Source organism: Schistocerca nitens, chromosome 6 (assembly GCF_023898315.1).
Source record: "Schistocerca nitens isolate TAMUIC-IGC-003100 chromosome 6, iqSchNite1.1, whole genome shotgun sequence".
In the NCBI taxonomy this organism is placed as follows: Eukaryota; Metazoa; Arthropoda; class Insecta; order Orthoptera; family Acrididae; genus Schistocerca; species Schistocerca nitens.
This window is the reverse complement of record NC_064619.1, coordinates 357,411,053-357,429,587: the sequence shown is the minus strand read 5'-3', so window position 1 is coordinate 357,429,587 and position 18,535 is coordinate 357,411,053. Positions and strand designations below refer to the sequence as shown.

The 18,535-nt window shown below is 38.4% G+C and overlaps 1 protein-coding gene across 1 annotated transcript; it reads left to right on the top strand.

Moving 5' to 3' along the window:
* Nucleotides 1-1,438: 1,438 nt before the first annotated feature.
* LOC126263360 (piggyBac transposable element-derived protein 3-like) lies at nt 1,439-1,879 on the top strand. The gene has a single exon (XM_049960450.1). The coding sequence runs from the start codon at nt 1,439-1,441 to the stop codon at nt 1,877-1,879; it is 441 nt and encodes a 146-aa protein (XP_049816407.1).
* Nucleotides 1,880-18,535: the final 16,656 nt, after the last annotated feature.

Below are 18,535 nucleotides of genomic sequence, written 5' to 3'. Positions count from 1 at the left end.
AACAACAATAAACAGAAGAAAAAGAAAAGGAAGAAGAAGCATGGTGGTTCTCTTCTTAATCGCATGATTAATAAGTCACCTGTCAAACTTCATTTGCCTGGTTACTCGTACTGCGGTCCAGGGACAATGTTAGAGGAACGACTCAAAAGAGGTGACACTGGTATCAATCCACTAGATGAAGCGTGTAAAGAACATGACATAGCGTACGCAACTCACCCAGACAGTTTGCCTGACAGACATCAAGCAGATCGAATTCTGGCTAGAAAAGCGTGAGGCAGAGTAAAGGCAAAAGATGCCAATTTGAAGGAAAAGTTGGCTGCTTTAGCTGTGACCGGTTCAATGAAAGCTAAACTTAAAATGGGGATGGGTGTGAAGAAAAGGTTGAAAGCAGCTGGTGCAGTACTGAATAACATAATTAAAAGAGTTCGAAGTGGTCTCAAATATGTGAAGCCAGGCAGTAATCTGATGACAGTTGTGAAAGTAGCTCGTAAAATTGCTTCACAAGTTGCACCGACAAAAGCCAGGGGGAAATTGCTCGACAAAGAACGAATAATACCTATTCCCAAAACAGGTGGAATAATACCTCTAATTCCAATATTTGCTGCTTTATCGGCACTCGGAGGACTAGCCGGAGGTGCTGCTGGAATTGCTAAGACAGTTATTGATGCAAAGAGTGCTCGAAAGCAGTTAGCTGAAATGCAAAGGCATCATCGTGTACTTGAGGCAATTGCTTTGCGCGATGGAAAAGGACTGTACTTAGGTCCATACAGAAAAAATGGATTCGGTCTGTATCTAACAGGTATAAATGGAATGAGGAAAAAAAATTCTCCATAAATAGCCTTCCTACAAGACCACTTTCCAACATTGACTTACAGCACTATGCTAAAAAGCTGCAGATACCACACTTTCGAGGTGTCTTTATGAGAGATACTTTACCTTCAAAGTCTAACACTCGTGAGAGTGCAATTATTAATCTTAACCCAGATAACCCTGACGTCCTTCTGGAAGGACGACGTAACTCACTGTTGAAATTATTTACTTTTGCGAATAACGCATTGTTGCAACGGACTGTGACGCATTGTTATATGAAGTAGGCAGAGTCAGTTGCGCGCCGCGACAGTCAGTTTGACGCTGTCGTTTATAGTGAGTGAGAAACTGTGTCTTGAAAATAGGGCCGATTTTACCATGGACGAACTGACCGACCTTGTCATCGATGGGTATATATATTTTCTTTCATATTGCGTCAATAATTCTGGAACTTGTCATATAATATCTTAAAGAATTAACCTATATTATTTATGTGCTCATATTACGATTGAAAGTTTTCGTCGGTTGTAATTCAATAATGTTTTCAACCGTCCTTCCAGAAGGATGTCAAGGTAATGTGTTGTCATTTTGTATTCACAGAAAACGATGTACACTTATGGAACTTTTGGACATGTTAGAATCAAAAGATGAGGAAATACCTAATACTGGTGTGAATGTAACATTACACCCTCCTCTAAATTCAACTGATGACGTAACAGATGAAGATTCGGGTGCTGAAGAAAATCCAAGTGTAGATAAATTACCAGCAAGTCAGCTCAATGCTACTGCACTACATGACCTAGAAGTGAGGGGCGTGGAAGCAACAGGAACAATAAGAGGAAACAGAGTTAAGAATTGTACTCTATTATTTGTAGATAAAATGATAAAAGGAAATAGAGGATCATATGAAATTTGTTCTGACTCAGCATCCGGGATTTCCATTGTACGTTGGAATGACAACAATGTTGTTACTGTAGCCACCAACTTTGACAGAGTGCAACCACTATGCTCTGTAGCAAGATTTTCCAGGGAACAAAAGAAAAGGATTAGCGTGCTCCAACCTAACTTGTGAGGCACAGATCGAACTGACCAAAATCAATCCCTATATAGATGCTCTGTAAGAGGGGAAAAGTGGTATTTCCCGATCACTGCACATTTTATAGACATTGCAGAGCAAAATACCTGGGATCTTTACAAGCACAACGAATAACCCATAGATCATCTGACATTTCGTCGTCGAACTGTCACTGCAATTCTTGAAAGTAACAAAAGAGTCACTACCAGCAGAGGATGTCTTAGTAAGAGGGCAAAACAAGATTCTAGATTTGATGGAAGAGAACATTATGTTGCTGAATTACCAACAGACGAGACAACAAAAAAGAAGAAGCAGCTGAAATGTCGAAGTTGCCACAAAAAAACTACTACTATGTGTGTAAGATGTGACGAAGCACTTCATGTTTGTTGCTTTCTGTCTTATCATACTAGTGCATAAAATATGTGTATAGGTTATTTTCTTTGTTTTTTGTATTTATTAGCTGTTTTACCCCATAATTCAAATTTATTTATGTTTATTTGAAAGTATAAAAACCAAAACAAGTTAATTGTGCAATGTCATATACTTTAAAAACATGTTCCCTTATTGTCCTGACGTCCTTCTGGAAGGACGCCCATTTTTGGAAATACTAAATAAAAATAAATACTCAAAATTGTTTTTACTTTCTTCCTTACAACCTTGTGAATGAATGTAGATAAGATATAAATCAATTTTTGAAAAACAAATAATTCAGGACTATCTGGCTTAATACCGAAGATGAACCAGGTTCACATTGGGTAGCTTACAAAAAGAAAGGTAATATTGTGTACTATTTCGACAGCTTTGGAAATTTACCACCTCCTCCAGAAATAGTAAGATATCTGAAAAACTGTACCATAAAATAATATTACAATACGTTTCAGTCACTTAACAGCCAGAGATGTGGTCATTTATGTTTAAAGTTTCTGAATTCCAAATAAAACAGTCAGCTTTGCAGGTCACTGTTTCAGTCTAACAATGGACATTGAACACGGTATAACATTAAGTCTGACGGGTAAAGAGTCACTTCTAACTGCTGTCTTCAATCCTGAACTAAATTTATCCTCTGAAGTTTACGAAATTTCTCTGCTAAACCTTTTTACGTATAATTCCATCCCAAATATTACATCAGGAAACAATAATTACTACTTCTACAACTACTTAAACGATGTAGAAATTTTGGACAAAGTTAGTCTGCCACATTGAACATATGAACTGCATGACATTTTTTCAGCGTTAATGAAAGAAATTGAAGCATACAACTTGAAGATTGCCAATGATAACTCAACCAACAAGAAAAAATATGAAGTACAGTTAAATATTTCCTTCAATAAAACACTGAATCGATGTCAGATTAAGAGTAATGTTACTATTGATTTTAATATCTCTAACAACATAGGTTCAGTTTTAGGTTTTGAAAATACTGTAGTTGACAAAAGAGTCACGAAGACGGCTGAATATGCAGTTAACATTCAAAGTGTTAACGTCTTATGTGTTGACTGTAATATCTCAGGAGGGTCGTTTCACAATGGAGAACCTACACATACATTACATCAGTTCTGGCCTACTGTCCCACCAGGATATAAGATTGTGGAAATGCCGAATTCACCCATTTACATGCCAGTAGTTGCAAGATACGTTTCAGAATTAAGTGTGGCAATTAGAGATCAAGACGGGAATCTTGTGGATTTTGATGGGGAAGAGATAACTGTTCGATTGCATTTGAGGAAAATACGTTAAAAAAAGAGAGAAAGGAATGGGTATCATATACCAACAGGATGCCTGCATAAGCAAAGACACTAGATGTCTTGACAATGTGAGCCACAATAACAACAACAAGAATAATAAGAAGAAAAGAAAAGCAAAGAAGAGGAAAGTGAAAAACGTTTTAACTCCGTACAATAGACAAATACTGTCATCACTGGGATATAGAGTGCTATAAATACTGATACATTTCTCTGTAACCTCTCATTCGAGTCTTCCGACTTTCACTGATCAAACAGAAGGAGGTTAAGGAGGAAAAGAAAATGTTGAATGTTAGAGAAAAAATTCTCGTCGACGACTCGGTTACTCGCCTTCAGTATCATAAGTATAAACCTTTTGGTCAACCAGCTTTTGCTTAGAACGATTCCATATCAATTGTTATACAAAATGAAAATACTTACCTGCTGCTCTCTGAGAGTCTGCTGTATATAGAAGGACGACTTGTCAATGCAGAGGGAAAGGGAAAAGCTACTGATATTGAGTTAACAAAAAACTGCGCGCTTCATCTGTTTTCAGAAATTCAGTACCGTCTCAATTACCAAATTATCGACCATGTGCGTAATCCTGGAACTGCAGCATTAATGAAAGGATATGCATCTTTTACCCAGGTGAAGTAAACTCATTATAAAATGCCAGATGGGGGACAAGAAGTGAATTGAAAGAGTTAGTCGATAACGATGGACGTTTCAATTTTTGCATTCCGCTTAAAATGATCTTAGGCTTTGCAGAGGATTACAAGAAGATAATTTTAAATGCTCGTCATGAATTGGTACTGATTCGTAGTAGACAAGATATTAACTGTATTGTCTAAGAAACAGCAGATACCAAATCGAAAATTGTGTTGGAGAACATGCACTGGGAAATGCCACATGTCCAAGTTTCTGAAAAGCAACAAATATCACTGTGGAATATTTTGAAAAATGATATCAGATTAGCTTTTCGTCACTGGGATTTGATTGAAAGCATTGCACCAGAAATTAACTCCTGGACATGGCAAATTAAATTTAATACAGCCCTTGAAACCGCAAGGTATGTAATATTGGCTTTTCAGTCAAATAGAAATTCGATTACTGCTGACTCTAGTGTATTCGACAAAATAAACATATCAGACTTGAAAGTATATTTAAATTCATCTAAATTCCCAGAGAAGAATTTTGCTGTCGATTTTGACACTAAGAATACAGCACAAGCGTTTGAAATGTACGCGAATTTTCAGTCACTGTATTATGGAGACAGCAGTGTAAGAAGAAGAGGAAATCCACTCATGAACCGTACCGAATTTCAGAACTGTCCTATATTTTTCATTGATTGTTCACATCAAGACGAAACACTGAAATCTTCCATCGTTGACATGAAGATCGAAATAGAAACAAAAAAAGCATTTGGAAAAAATACAATAGCTTACTGCTTGGTCATTCATGATTCAGCAATTGAAATGACTCCATCAAGCAATCAGGTTGCAAAGCGTACACAGATATAAAAGGAAGTGCTTTTCAACCATTTCATCATTAGTGTGCTACATCGTCAGAGTGGAAGAAACAGGACAGAATGAACAAAGTTTTGATAATTAATACCAGTTCAGACGAGCTGTCAGTGAGAGTGTTAGTGGCAAATTTAAGTGCTGGAAGTGAATGTATACTACAGGTTCTAGACACAGAAGCCTCTTTCAATGCACTGAACTCTTCCATTCAATCACTACTAAAAGAAAACAGTGACTGTAAAACGCTGGTGTTTTCACAAGACCTACTGTGTCCGTTCGTCTTAAGTATTCTGCAACAAATTATTCCTGAAGATGTCGAAATCCTCCGACTGGAAGACTATGGATTCAACTGGTGTGCTGGAAAGAAAGAGGGAGCTACTACTTTTATGGCTGATGCCGATGCTAACTTCTTGTTCGAGTGGATTAAATCGAAAAACATTTGTAAAGTGCTTTCTGAAATTTATAAGAAACTTGTCCAGTGTCAACATTTGAATGCAATTGATTGCTATTTATTTCCTACACAACTGTTACCATGTATATGTGATATTTCACACAACTTTCACAGGTTGCCACAAGTGTTTAAGAATGATGCTCTTATTTCTAAGTATCAGCATTGTTATAAGCATTACAACTTGAATGCACGTTGTCAGATTGATGGTCCACCTCCTATTAAAATGAACTGTAGAGGTTGCAGAAAGGAACATCGAGATGAAATGAAAGAAAAATTATGTAATATGTATTTTTATTTTCACACAATAAATCAGTTACAAATCACATTTTTTTTCCTTGCTCACTGTAAATCAGTTAAAAAACATTTTTTGTTTGTTTTCACACAATAAATCAGTTTCAAAGCATATATAATGTATTATGTACAGAAATCAGTTTTCACACAATTAATCAGTTTCATAGCATATATAAGGCATTACATGCAGAAATCAGTTTTCACACAATAAATCAGTTTCAAAGCACATATAATGTATTATATACATAAATCAGTTTTCAAACAGTAAAAAAATTAAGAATCATCATCTTTCTTTAGGTGATAGTGACCCCAAGCTAAAGTATTAATTTTATCAGTAAGTATAAATCGTTTATCGTCTTGAGCTGATAAACCTAGCTTGTGCTGTTCAATAGTGTATACAATATGACTTTTGGACTGTATAACATACTGTGTGGTAGATTTAACATCTGAATTCAATACACAGTTTCGGTAATCATCAATGGTCAACTCGTTGACAGAAGATTGCTTCACACCTTTTGCCCTACGCTTTACACGTTGTGACTCAGTCTCAAGAGCATACATTTTAGCTCGCAGACCTATAAATTCTGTTATAGGGTCACCATTTAATTCATCTTTTAATAACCCTACCACTTTCTTATTGACAATTGGAAGATTATATTTGTTATCTACAGGATAACGTGAGGTATCAAACCATTTATGAACATCAGTCTTAATATCTTCATAAATGTTGGAAGTTTTAATGTGGTAAATTAAGCTGTCAGTATCTGTATAACACAGTTTCACATGATTTGCTGGGAACTTGTTTAGTATGTAGTTATAATGAAACTCTATGAGAAGAGTCTTTGATATATCTAAAATACCCATACCTACTGCTATTGGTTTATCAAACACAACATTAACTTTATTTAGTTCAATACCAACTAAATTTTCATTGAAAATTACACTCCTTTTGAAATTAGGTTTAGCAATCAGTGCAGCTGCTCCATATCTACCACCCCAGCGTGTTGCTAGTTATATATCTACCATTTTTCTTACATTTTGCATGGTTTTGCCCAAAACACTGTTATTCATAAGTTTGAAGAAATTTTTTTCAAAGTCATTACTTGCTCTCATACGTTTCTCTGTATTAATGACAATGTATGGTTTCATCCATGGCGCTTGTTTGAATGATAGTATTCTGTGAATCTTTCGCAATTGTAACTTATGTTGTAAGCACTGTTTTAAATTCCTATAATGTATTACATAATTTTTCTTATCATACAAAGTAGAAATTAACTTTTTTGGAGCTCTAGATTTGGTACTGTTACAGTCAGTTGTTGTTGTTGTTGGTGGTGGTGGTAGGATCTTCTCAGGACACAGTGGTAGATCGGAATGCAGATCATGGATATTTTCAGGATATTCAAGATCTACTTCTAAAATATATCCTACATCAGAATCATCTGGCACTGTGGTCACATCAAAAGTATCTAATAATGTTTTTGAGTCAATCCAAGTAAAGTCTGACACAGGAAGGTGTTGCATCATTGCCCAGCTGTAAAGGCTATTAACATCGAGATAGATAATGTAAGATTCATCAATATTTGCATTATAATTATACATAAATATGTTGTTTGCAACAGCATGCCGACAAGAGCAATGAACAATCCCACCTCTAATACCTCGCTCAATAAACTGAAGTTGGTCAATGTCAGTAATAAGCTGTAGTTCTATTTTGCTAGTTTTAAGTAAAGCATCCCATGCCGAGCCAGGAGAAGTAACGTAATGAGCAGGGTCTAACTCATATGTTTTAATGCACAGGTTGCGGAAATTCTCAAAAACGTCAGACAACAGCAGTACATCAAGTTTCAAATACAAATCAGAATACTCTCCTAGTGTTTTACATTTGAATAAATGCCATACATCACATGCTCTTTGGTAATCGGATTCCGAGACAGTTCTACCGCCTGTCAATAAACTTTTAAAATTATCAATTGGAAGTAAGTGGTCCTCTAGTAAAACAGATTCATTGCTCACATACTCATATGGGAATATACCTTTTTGATTGACTAAATTAAACTCTTGATCATCGGGAAAGTATTTCCTAATTATCTTGAGTTCCTCTGGTTTCAAGTATGAGGCACACTTTTCAAGCGAGCATGTCAGAAAATTTAAGGAATCTATGAATCGGAAGTTTATGCTACATCTCCTACCTCGGTGCATTACTGGAATGCTCTTCGTAAATGATTTATACTTTTCCATGTTTGATGGTAGAATGGAAACAGGGCCTGGATTTAATGTAATTTTTTCATCATCATCGTTATCATTATCATTATCATCAACAGGCAAAGTTTTTTTCGCAAATGCTTGTCATCAAGAAATGCCCGTCGTAGTTTGCCAGATTATGAAACACTACAGGTACTGTAAAACGAGGTCTATAGTTTACGTTGCAGCCGGCATGAGCCACGCCTCTGTAAACGCCTGTGAATTGACAATGGTCACGATGCTTCACGTCATCCTCCTGAAAGGGTTTCTCACAAATGTGACAATTCTTCGCAGAGCGAAAAGCTAATTCTTCCTCAGCGCTGATAATCATCTCTTTATTTCGCGCTAAAAAGCCATTCACAATGTCAGCGACTGCATAGAGCTGTTGAGTAAACCAATCCATGCAATCACGACCTCTGTACAGTTTAAACTCTGAATATTCATCATTGTAGGTACAGTGAATATAATAGGCTATACTGAATGGAGTATGTAAATGTACTTGATTTGAATTAATACTATGACTACAAGTAGCAACTGGTTCTAGCATGCATTCCGTATCGGCATAAATTATAAAAGGCAGCTTTAGCTTGTTTCTGAAGTTGTCAAATTTTACATACTGTTTCTCACCACTAGGCATAACACTGCTAACTGGCTTAAATTGTACGCAGTCAGTCAAGTGTACATCTAACTTTTCTTTGGAATGAAAATAACACAGGCAGCGATGACAGACCATTATAGATTTATTATGCCTAGTAATGCTATAATGCGCCAGCTTTGACAAGTTTTTTATATAACAGAAATGGTAAATATCTGTGTTTTTGACCTGTAACATTAATAGATTTACATGTTTCTCACGATGGTACTTCGTAACATGCAGGGGGACAACTAGAATTTTTTTCCTTTTTTATTTCTCTCCCACCTTTCCCTTTGCTTTTACCTCTCCTTCTCCTCCTCCTCCTCCTCCTCATCATCATCATCATCTTCATCTCCATCACTAACTACCATCCACTGATAATCAGAATACTGGATACCATACACGTTAACAGAGACGTTTTCATTTTGTTTTTCGAATATGTGCACATGTTTCAGTTCTGTAGGAAAAGGTATGTTATCAAAGTTCAGTTTGTTTGCATGTGATACATATGCAGAAGCACGTTCTGGATGAATATTTACGGGGTACAAACCGGCTAAAATTGCCCACTTGAAACAGGCATTGTCTTTTGAGCGAACATTAATTACTGCATGTTTATTTGCTATAACTTTTGGCAGTTTTCTGTAACGCCCTCCATGAAACCCTCGATTTTCGTTAACATTAACACGAAGTTTAACTATGTCTCTTAGTGCCCAACCGGAATCTCTCTGTTGGAAAGCCTCCAGTTTCTTTAACAACTTCTTTTCAGTCTTAGTTGAATACCAATCACTGTCAATTTCGTAAGGTAATATTTCAACATTCTTTGTGTTTATGCCCATTTCTTGTACTTCTCCTGACTTAGGCAATACAAAATTGCAGATAAGTACAAAATTAATTTTCATAGGCTGGTTGACATTTCGCACTCTATTGTTGATGACAGGAAAACATGCATCCAAGAAGTACAGATGATCCTTGAAACCAGACCGATTAAATATTTCACCCGTACATATTCGACTCTTGAAAGCACATTCTACAGAAACCCATTCCAGATCATTGGTTTCCCGCTGATCTTGGTTTAATTTAATGCGCTTTGGAGATGGTTGACTCATTGTTCACCTTCTGCACTTCTCAAAATATCATCTATTGCAAGCAACAGATTTTTACAATTTGAATAAATAAAAGAAACGTCCCCAGCCTCTACCCACGATTTGAGACAAGCAGCGCCATTAAAGAAATCAAACTGGCACTGAAATGCATTATGAGAGCAGACTGTGTATAGAACAAACAGGATTTCTTTGATATAGTAGTCAACTAGGTTATTATACTTGCTAACGAATACGTCTGTGTAGTAGATGCATTCGTACTTATCATACACTTTGAAAGCAGCAAAATGTTCCCCCTCCTTAAAACAGTCCTTCTGAAGTAGCTGCACTATTTTTGCATTCAATTCAGAAAATGCATTCGTATTTTCACCAATGCCGGCTACTTTTATTGTAAACACTAAAGTATCTCGCGAGAAAAAATCTGAGCCACAGTTATCTTCTTTTAATGAACGCAAGTCAGTTTCTTTAATATTTCCATGCCTTGACACTTTCCTAATTGTAATGGACATTGTTAGTGAAATAACACACACACACACAACTAAATATTTACATTAATGATAATACTATGAAAAACAGAAAGGCTATCATTTATGAAACTGTTTCGAAATCAACTACATCCATACTATTGACTCTACCACGATAAATCATAAGCACATGCCCGGAGTTTAAAAATTCCAGTTCTTCATTGCTGAGGCCAGAGAAGCGCGCTGGCAGATATATTTTGCTGTCCTTGACTTATACGACAACTGCTGCTCCAAATTTTGTAGTTGTACGCCTGGCGCTGAGAATCAGGTACTTCTTTCCCTGTTCCAGCGCCGACAGCCGCTGAGTAGGTTTTGCGTTTCCGCCCTCGCCTAGCTGTTTCAAGCTCTGTAAAAGAGGAGCATCTCTATTCTCTTTAGTTACACAGCAATCAGTCACTACAGATAGAAAAAAATGTGACAATTAGTAATAAGTAATATATGTTGAACTTACATTTTCTGGAGAGTTGTCTGTATCTTTCTCCAAAAGAAGAAGAAAACACAAAGTGTCAGTTGATGACGACAGTGCCGACCACGACAGTCGTAGTCTCCTGCAGCAAAGGTGATGTTCAGAATGGCAGCAAATGTTAGGCGCTTGTCTCCTGGTTATATACCGAGCGAGCGGGTGAAAAAGGAAAAAAAAAAAAAAAAAACAGAATAATCGCTTCCAGAGCATTCGCAGAGGGAGTGAGAGCGAAAGAAAGAGAGAGAGGGACAAACTGACGCCGCCTCCTACTGATATTGTACCGATGCCAAAACCAAAATCAGAATATCCTTTTCCAAAACATTCGCGGAGGTAGTGAGAGTGAAAAAAAAAAAAAAAAAAGGAGAGAGAGATGGGCAAACTAACGCCACCCCCTACTGCTGTTATGCTTAATGTTGTTGTTGCTATAAAAGAAACAATCAGGTGCTACTGCTGCTGTGATTATATTATGGTAATGGGATAAGAAAAAGTAGAATGGACATCTGCTTTACTGGGTGTGCATCATGGTAGAGTAGTCAACATGCAATCTTTCTAGTGTCCTTCATTGAAAACTCTGAGAACACCTTTTAATATTCCTGAAGATCGATTGTTAGCAAAGACTAATGCAAGACTTATTATGAGATGGTACTTTGAGAATAATAAAAATTCTTCTTAGAATATATGTGTGTTCTTTCGTTTTAATTTTTATTTCCCTGCCTTCTTTTTCTTCACGCACTCCAGTCCATATAAGCAATCATTTCATCAAAATTCTGTCATTACAAAGATATATTGTCTTCCATAAGGAACACGCATTAAGGAGAGAGCATGATGCAAGCTGCAATTGCTCATGAGCGTCATCGTCCTGCTCGTCGAACGTATCCTAGGAGACCGGTTATCACAAAAGGACTTGATGATCTCCATCAGGCAGACTTAGTTGACATGATTGCATATTCAAAATGGAATTCTGGACATAAATATTTATTAACAGTAATTGATGTTTACTCCAAATACGCATGGGTTGCTGCTCTAAAGACTAAATCTGGTGTAGCAGTTGCTGTTGCGATTAAAAATATATACACAAAAAGCAAACGAATCCCAGTACATTTACAAACTGATCTTGGGAAGGAATTCTACAATACTAGTTTTAAAAAGTTAATGCAACAACTCAGAATTAATCATTATTCCACTTTTTCAAATATGAAAGCTTCTGTAGTCGAACGCTTTAACAGAACTCTCAAGGGTCTTATGTTCAGAAAATTTACTGCTCAGGGCTCATACGAATGGATTAAGACTGTACAAGATCTGGTCACATAGTATAATCACACGAAACACAGAACAATTCAAATGAGGCCGGTGGATGTAAAAGATAATAGCCTTCTATCTACTGTGTATAACAAAATCAAAATGATTGATCCACGTCGATCAAAACTCAAAACTGGTGATTATGTCAGAATTAGTAAACAGGAAACAGTCTTTGACAAAGGATACACTGCCAACTGGTCCACGGAAATTTTCAAAATACGTAAAGTGCAAGAAACCAATCCGAGAACATATCTCCTTGAAGATTACAAATCTCAGCCCATAGCTGGAGCTTTCTATGCAGAAGAGCTACAAAAAACAAAATATCCATCAACGTACATTGTTGAGAAAATCATACGTAAGAAAGGAAATAAGGTACTGGTAAAGTGGCTTGGATTCAGCAATGCACACAACAGCTGGATTAATTTGCAAAAATAATATGTATAGTAAATGTTGAATTACATCTTACATATGTTGGTTTAGGTGTGTGTGTGTGTGTGTGTGTGTGTGTGTGTATGTGTGTGCGTGCGTGCCTGTGTAGCCCGCCAGCTGGAAGGCTGCCAAGTGTGACATAATGAACAGATGACAAGCGACGGCAGCTTGGGTATGGTACCGCAGCTAACCTTAGCTGCGTATATACGTCCCAAAATGTGTCCCAGCTCCCCCATTACCTAACTATTGGCGTCAACTGAAAAGACTCGGTGGTCAAACTTATACAGGTGGAGACTCCAGCCAATCAATTCCATACATCATTTAATCATTCACAATCACTGAATATTTATGTATTTCTTGATACAGAGCAAGATACTAGTCTCTTCTGACAGAGTACAACTGAAACCAAGCGTTTTGTAAAGAGTTATTTCTAATACAACCGTCACACTGCTGGCTCGGGAGAGTGCTGTCGTCTTCTGCAATGACTGCTGACTGGGCGCTCACACGTAAGTAAGCATGCTGACATGGTGGCGTACGGAAAGCCTTCTGGGTGTGTTACCCCGATTCCGCTCATTCATCGCTATATCTGGCAGCAGCTGTAGTTTTTGTGGTTTCATAGCGAGATGCCTACGTTGCCCTAGCACCTTGTTCTTCGGGTCACATCCCCCTCCCCACCCACAACGGGTGTGGACCCCGGTATCCACCTCGCGGGTGACAGGGCACAACTGCAGACAAACCGGCCACAAGGTGCACGCCTATTTCCTGTGACGCAGACACTGTGGTTGGGCGGGCAGCAAGAGGATCTTCTGAGGTGGTTGTCTAGGATCAGCGCATACATGAACATTGGCTCAGGCTGCAGAAAAGGCGGCGACCTCCATGGGTACCACTTTAGATGATGACACCGCGGTAGGATCACTGATACGCCAGCGGAGCAAATGCTTCTGGCGACACCGATGCAGCCCAGCAGAACCGTTAATGAGACAAAAAGAATGTCTAAGGCTTTTGTTATGACTTTGTAACGACAACTGTACATATAATAAATTTTTTTCTTTATGAATTTAGATAAATTAATGTAAGCAATATTTTGAACTTCTTTTTCGGTTCGTATCGCGATGTTAAAGAGAATGTGAGTAACTTGTGAAATGAATATTATTATTTATGTTGGATTTCGAATAATGTGGTAATCAAAGGGAAGTGTATTTAATGTTAAAACTATTGTAAGATGTGAAAATTGTAATTTATACACTTGGTCCATACGTAGGTAATGCATTAGGATATGTGTAGTAGAAAACCTGTGGTGAATACCCTACCTGTAGGGGAGCGGGAAAAGGTGGAGGCAGGCGAGCGCAGGAAAACGCACACTGGCGCGGTTCAGCACAACGGGCTCAGTAGAACAGTCGGAGGCGAGCAACAGTCGGAGTTGTGAATCGGTCAGAGGAACACGTACTGTACCGAGGCGGCTACCCAGGAAAAGTGGATTCCATTGAGCCTCGGATGAACCGATTCCGACGACTACTTGGCATGGCTATATTCTGAGGCACAAAATTGGAAAGATTACGACGCTAAGAAGATGGGAAGTGCCGATGTAGTGTGAGCCTTAGCCGTGCTTGTATGTGTGCCGTGCTGCCCGCTATCTCACTGCCCGCCAACCGCCGCACCGACTTGCACAGGTCAAACATTTATTTCATCTTTAGAAGTGTATCTGTGTGGACCAGTGTCGAAACTGTTTCTAACTGTTCAATAATAACGTGACTTTTACCAGAATTGCCTTAGCCATGACTTATCCTGATCACTGACCTAGACAGGATCCTTACCTCGTATTGTGCAACCCGAGTATCCTGAACTGAAAGTTTAAAATTAGTGTTAATAAGAATGATTAGCAGACAAACCTAAGCTATAAAGAAGTTTAAAGTTCTATGTGTTATTGCAAATGTTGGTAAAGAACAAAAGTATGACTAAATTGGAAGAGAGTTTTTTGAATTGAGTTAGCGATGTTATTTAATTAATCTGAGACAGAAATAATGACAGTTAAATTATTCAGAAGTAAGACAAAAGAGTAGTTATCCATAGATTGATAATTTTGAGTGTTAATTTGCCTTCAGTACTTAATAGATTCAGTATAACGACCATAACAGTTTCAGGGTCCCCCCCCTTCCTTTGTCCATTCTTTCAAACCTTGAAATGTGCTGATCAGATTTGACCAATAAAATTAAGTTCTATATTGAACCTAAGGGTATTAGTGTTGTATTCCAATTTTAATAGTGACATTGTATGTGTGCTTTCAAAACTGCTCATTCTAGGACAATCTATGCCCGATTTCAGTCTGATCAATATACAAAATGCAGTTCGTAGTAATCATTGCTGTGTGGTGCTGTGTGAATTTATCTCGTCCAAATTAGTACAAAAAGAGAAAGCTTTAGTTCAGTGGATTTTTCTGGTTCCAAACTTTGCCATATAACGCATCATTACTACGTGTTACTATGCTTGTACATGCACCCACTTGTACAAGAAAAAACTCACTCATTGCCTAAGTAGGCTGGCGACCGAATTATTAATTATAGGTAGCATCTACTGTGTGTACTTCTTGTCCATGCGAAGGAGTAATTATACTTTACATTTGCTTGATGCACCACTGTAGTTATTGACTGAGTACAAGTCCGATCTTGCTTCTATTAGGTACACGCGGTCAACTTATGTACTAAAATCCTTGTTTATAAGGTGAAGCCCGTGAACTTATTACAGTACAGGCTTTATACAGCTAACGTACGTCCGAATAGGACGGAAGCGTTACAAGTGGCTTCCCGGTGACAGGACATCCAGTTGTTGTCGGTTACAAATTAATGTAAATACCGAACAGCGGATGTTCAGTGGCACGAATTACAATATTATTCAGTAAAATAAATTGCAGTGAGCGTCAAGTATAATAGTGTGGTGTAGTTGGCATTCGATATGGACAGGAACGTAGGCAGGGCAGATGCGCCAAGCGAAATGGAGAATGCGGCTGGCAGTAGCAGGAGTTTACGTGGCCATATAACAGATGGCGTTAGCGGAAGACAATTGGCGTACATACAATACCATGAACACGTCTACGAACAGATTGAAATGTCGAGATCGTCTCGAACACAGCAAGGGACAAAACAGGAAGTAGAGGGTGACTTGGTAGATGATAGTGGGTACGTGAACGAATCCACTGACATGTTTGATTCACCACAGATAAAGAAAGAACCGAAAGAAACTTCTGAAGTAGAATCGGAACACATCGATCCTGTAGAACAAAACAGTATAAAAATTTTAAGTATGAACGACTTATTTGAACAATTAACCAAACAAATTGCAGGACAGAATGAGCAGCTTAAAACACACGTTGACGAGCAACTTAAAACACAGGGACGTCAGCTCAAAACACAGAATGAACAGCTTTAAACGCACGTTGATGAGCAGCTCAAAACGCAGGGCCATCAGCTCGAAACACAGAATGAACAGCTTAAAACGCACGTTGACGAGCAACTCAAAACACAGAATGAGCAGCTTAAAACACACGTGGATCGAATTAAAGCACAGGTCGAAGGACAGGGAATTAAAATTAGTAAACAAATAGAACAGGTAGAACAAAAAGTGGGTAATTTAAGTTCTGTGGTAAATACACTGAAACTTGAAATTGATACCATTAACAAAAATATGGATACTATGCAGGAGGAAATTGGAAACATAAATAGTAGATTCGATGTTGAAATTCTCAACATCCAAGAGAAAGTAGAACCTCTGGTTGAAACTAAGGTAGAGGAAAAAGTTTTCGGTCTTAAAACTGAGATCGTAAACGAATGTCAACACGGAATATCACGGTTGGAAAAGGTAGTTTTAGAAACTGAAAGGGATTTAGATAAAAAAGTAACCGGATGTGTTCAAAACTGTGAACAAAATACTACGAAAATTCAAGGCAGAATTTTCCATCTGGAAAGCAAAATTAAAGATAGGCCTGGTGTTATCTGTAATGGCACACCGATTACGAAGCTGTTAGAAGGCGAGGAACGCTTCGATCCAGCCAAGAAACATAACGGGTGGCATCCGTTAGATTTCATTAAAAATTGCGAGAGAGTATTTCCTGAGCGCTTGTCTGATCAGGAAAAGATAAATGTTGTAATTAGCGCCTTAGCAGGTGATGCTAAGCGCTGGGGAATAAATTTAAATACCGAACGAATGACGTTCGAAGAATTTAGGCAAAGATTTACGGAAGAATATTGGTCTGAACAAAAGCAGGACCATTTATGGCGGGAGTTCATCATGGCCAAACAGCATGATAACAGGGGCAGGAATTCTTTGAAAGATTTCTGCGAGCATTGGTACTGGAAATTGACGCATTTAAGAGGCCGAAGATCAGATTCAGAAATTATCTGGGAGTTATATAAAAAGCTCCCAGAAGATTCAAAGAGGTATGTAGGAAGCAATCATCGTAGCTTCGAAGCATTTCTAGAAAGGGTCGAAGACGAAGACCATTGGCGCGCAAGTTGTGCCAATTATCAAAATTTTGGTAACCGTAATAACCGAAACAATGATGAAAGAAACGACGGCGATGGATTTCGCGTCAATGTAATACAAAGAGGAAGAGGCAGAGGAAGAGGCAGAGGAAATTATTCAGGTCGCGGTAGAGGGTATACCGCGCAGAATAATAACGACGCGGGAAACTAATTTCCGCGAACGTTGCGGGCCAAACGGAAGCGGACAATACATACCGGCCCCGATTTAAGAAAAGATACCGGACCGACCGAAATGTAATGAAACAGGATAGAGACAGGCGTGGAACGACGCGACGTGTTGTGGCGAAACAAGCGTCAGGTGCGAGTCAGAATGAGTCATCTCTGCCACACAGAGCGCTACATGTTAACAGGCGAGTGGAGCATCAGAGGGCAACGTCCCAGCCTAGCAGAACATCTGTTAGGAAAGAAGCCGCTAGAAATACGGCAGCAGTAGATACGAACATAGCCGTCAGAGCTAATGAAAATTTTACGAGTGATAATTCCGTGTCAAAAGAAACGATAAAGGAAACTGTGAATACACAGAGAGGTGCAGTTAGCAGTTTTTGCAATGAGATAAAAGGCGAGGATGAATTAGCAGAAGTAACTGATTGGCGTGTGCAGATCGATGATTTGTACAAGGGCCTAAAGCAATGTGAGTGGGAGGATTTTAAGAAGGAGTATGAGGCGAAGAAATTAGTTAATAGGAAAGGAAATGATAGGGTCGTCAATAAGGTGACGTGGCCCGAATTGGAAGAGGAGAGAATAAATAGCGCCGCGCAAAGTACGCGTGCCGCCAATAGGACGCAGATTAAGGGTAGGAAGGATTTGGAGGATGAAATCCTCAGCATTGATGAAGAAATAACTTCTGCTAACAGTCCGCCAATAGTACAAGCTGCTACCGAGAGGCACCGTGGAGAAGGGGCAGATGATTACCTGAAAGTAATCAAAGTCCACGAGGATTACACCGAATATGAAGTCACAGTGGATGTGAATAAAGCTGAGGATGAGGCCGCATTGCCAAAGGAGGAGATTGAGTTAAAATCCAAGCCTGACGACAATACAGAGGAGGAACTTAGTGCCTGTCTCAGAAAAGCTTTTATGTTAGAACCTGAAAGCGATCCAGAATGGTCGGATTCCGACGATAGTTCGGATGATGAAAGATACGCAAATACAGACGAAAATGAATGTACTAACTTTCCCTATTGTTCTAAAGTAGCGTACTTAAGTGAATCTGGTGCTGAGGAAGATAGTAGTGATGACTCTAGTGAAGATGAATTTTTAGGTGTAGACGAAAGTAAATATACTTTTACTGAAAGAGGGTCTGAGAAAATTAGTGAAAATTTTCCAGAGCAAGATACAGTAAATAGAAGTGGGCAAAAACCGAATGAATTATTCAGTAATGTAAAACAGGGGCATAATTTGCAGGAACCTCCAGATGATACTATACTGGGACACGCCTTAATAAA

Bases quoted from the DNA above. Each gene is read 5' to 3' on its own strand.
- LOC126263360 (XM_049960450.1), top strand. From the start codon at position 1,439: ATGTTAGAATCAAAAGATGAGGAAATACCTAATACTGGTGTGAATGTA.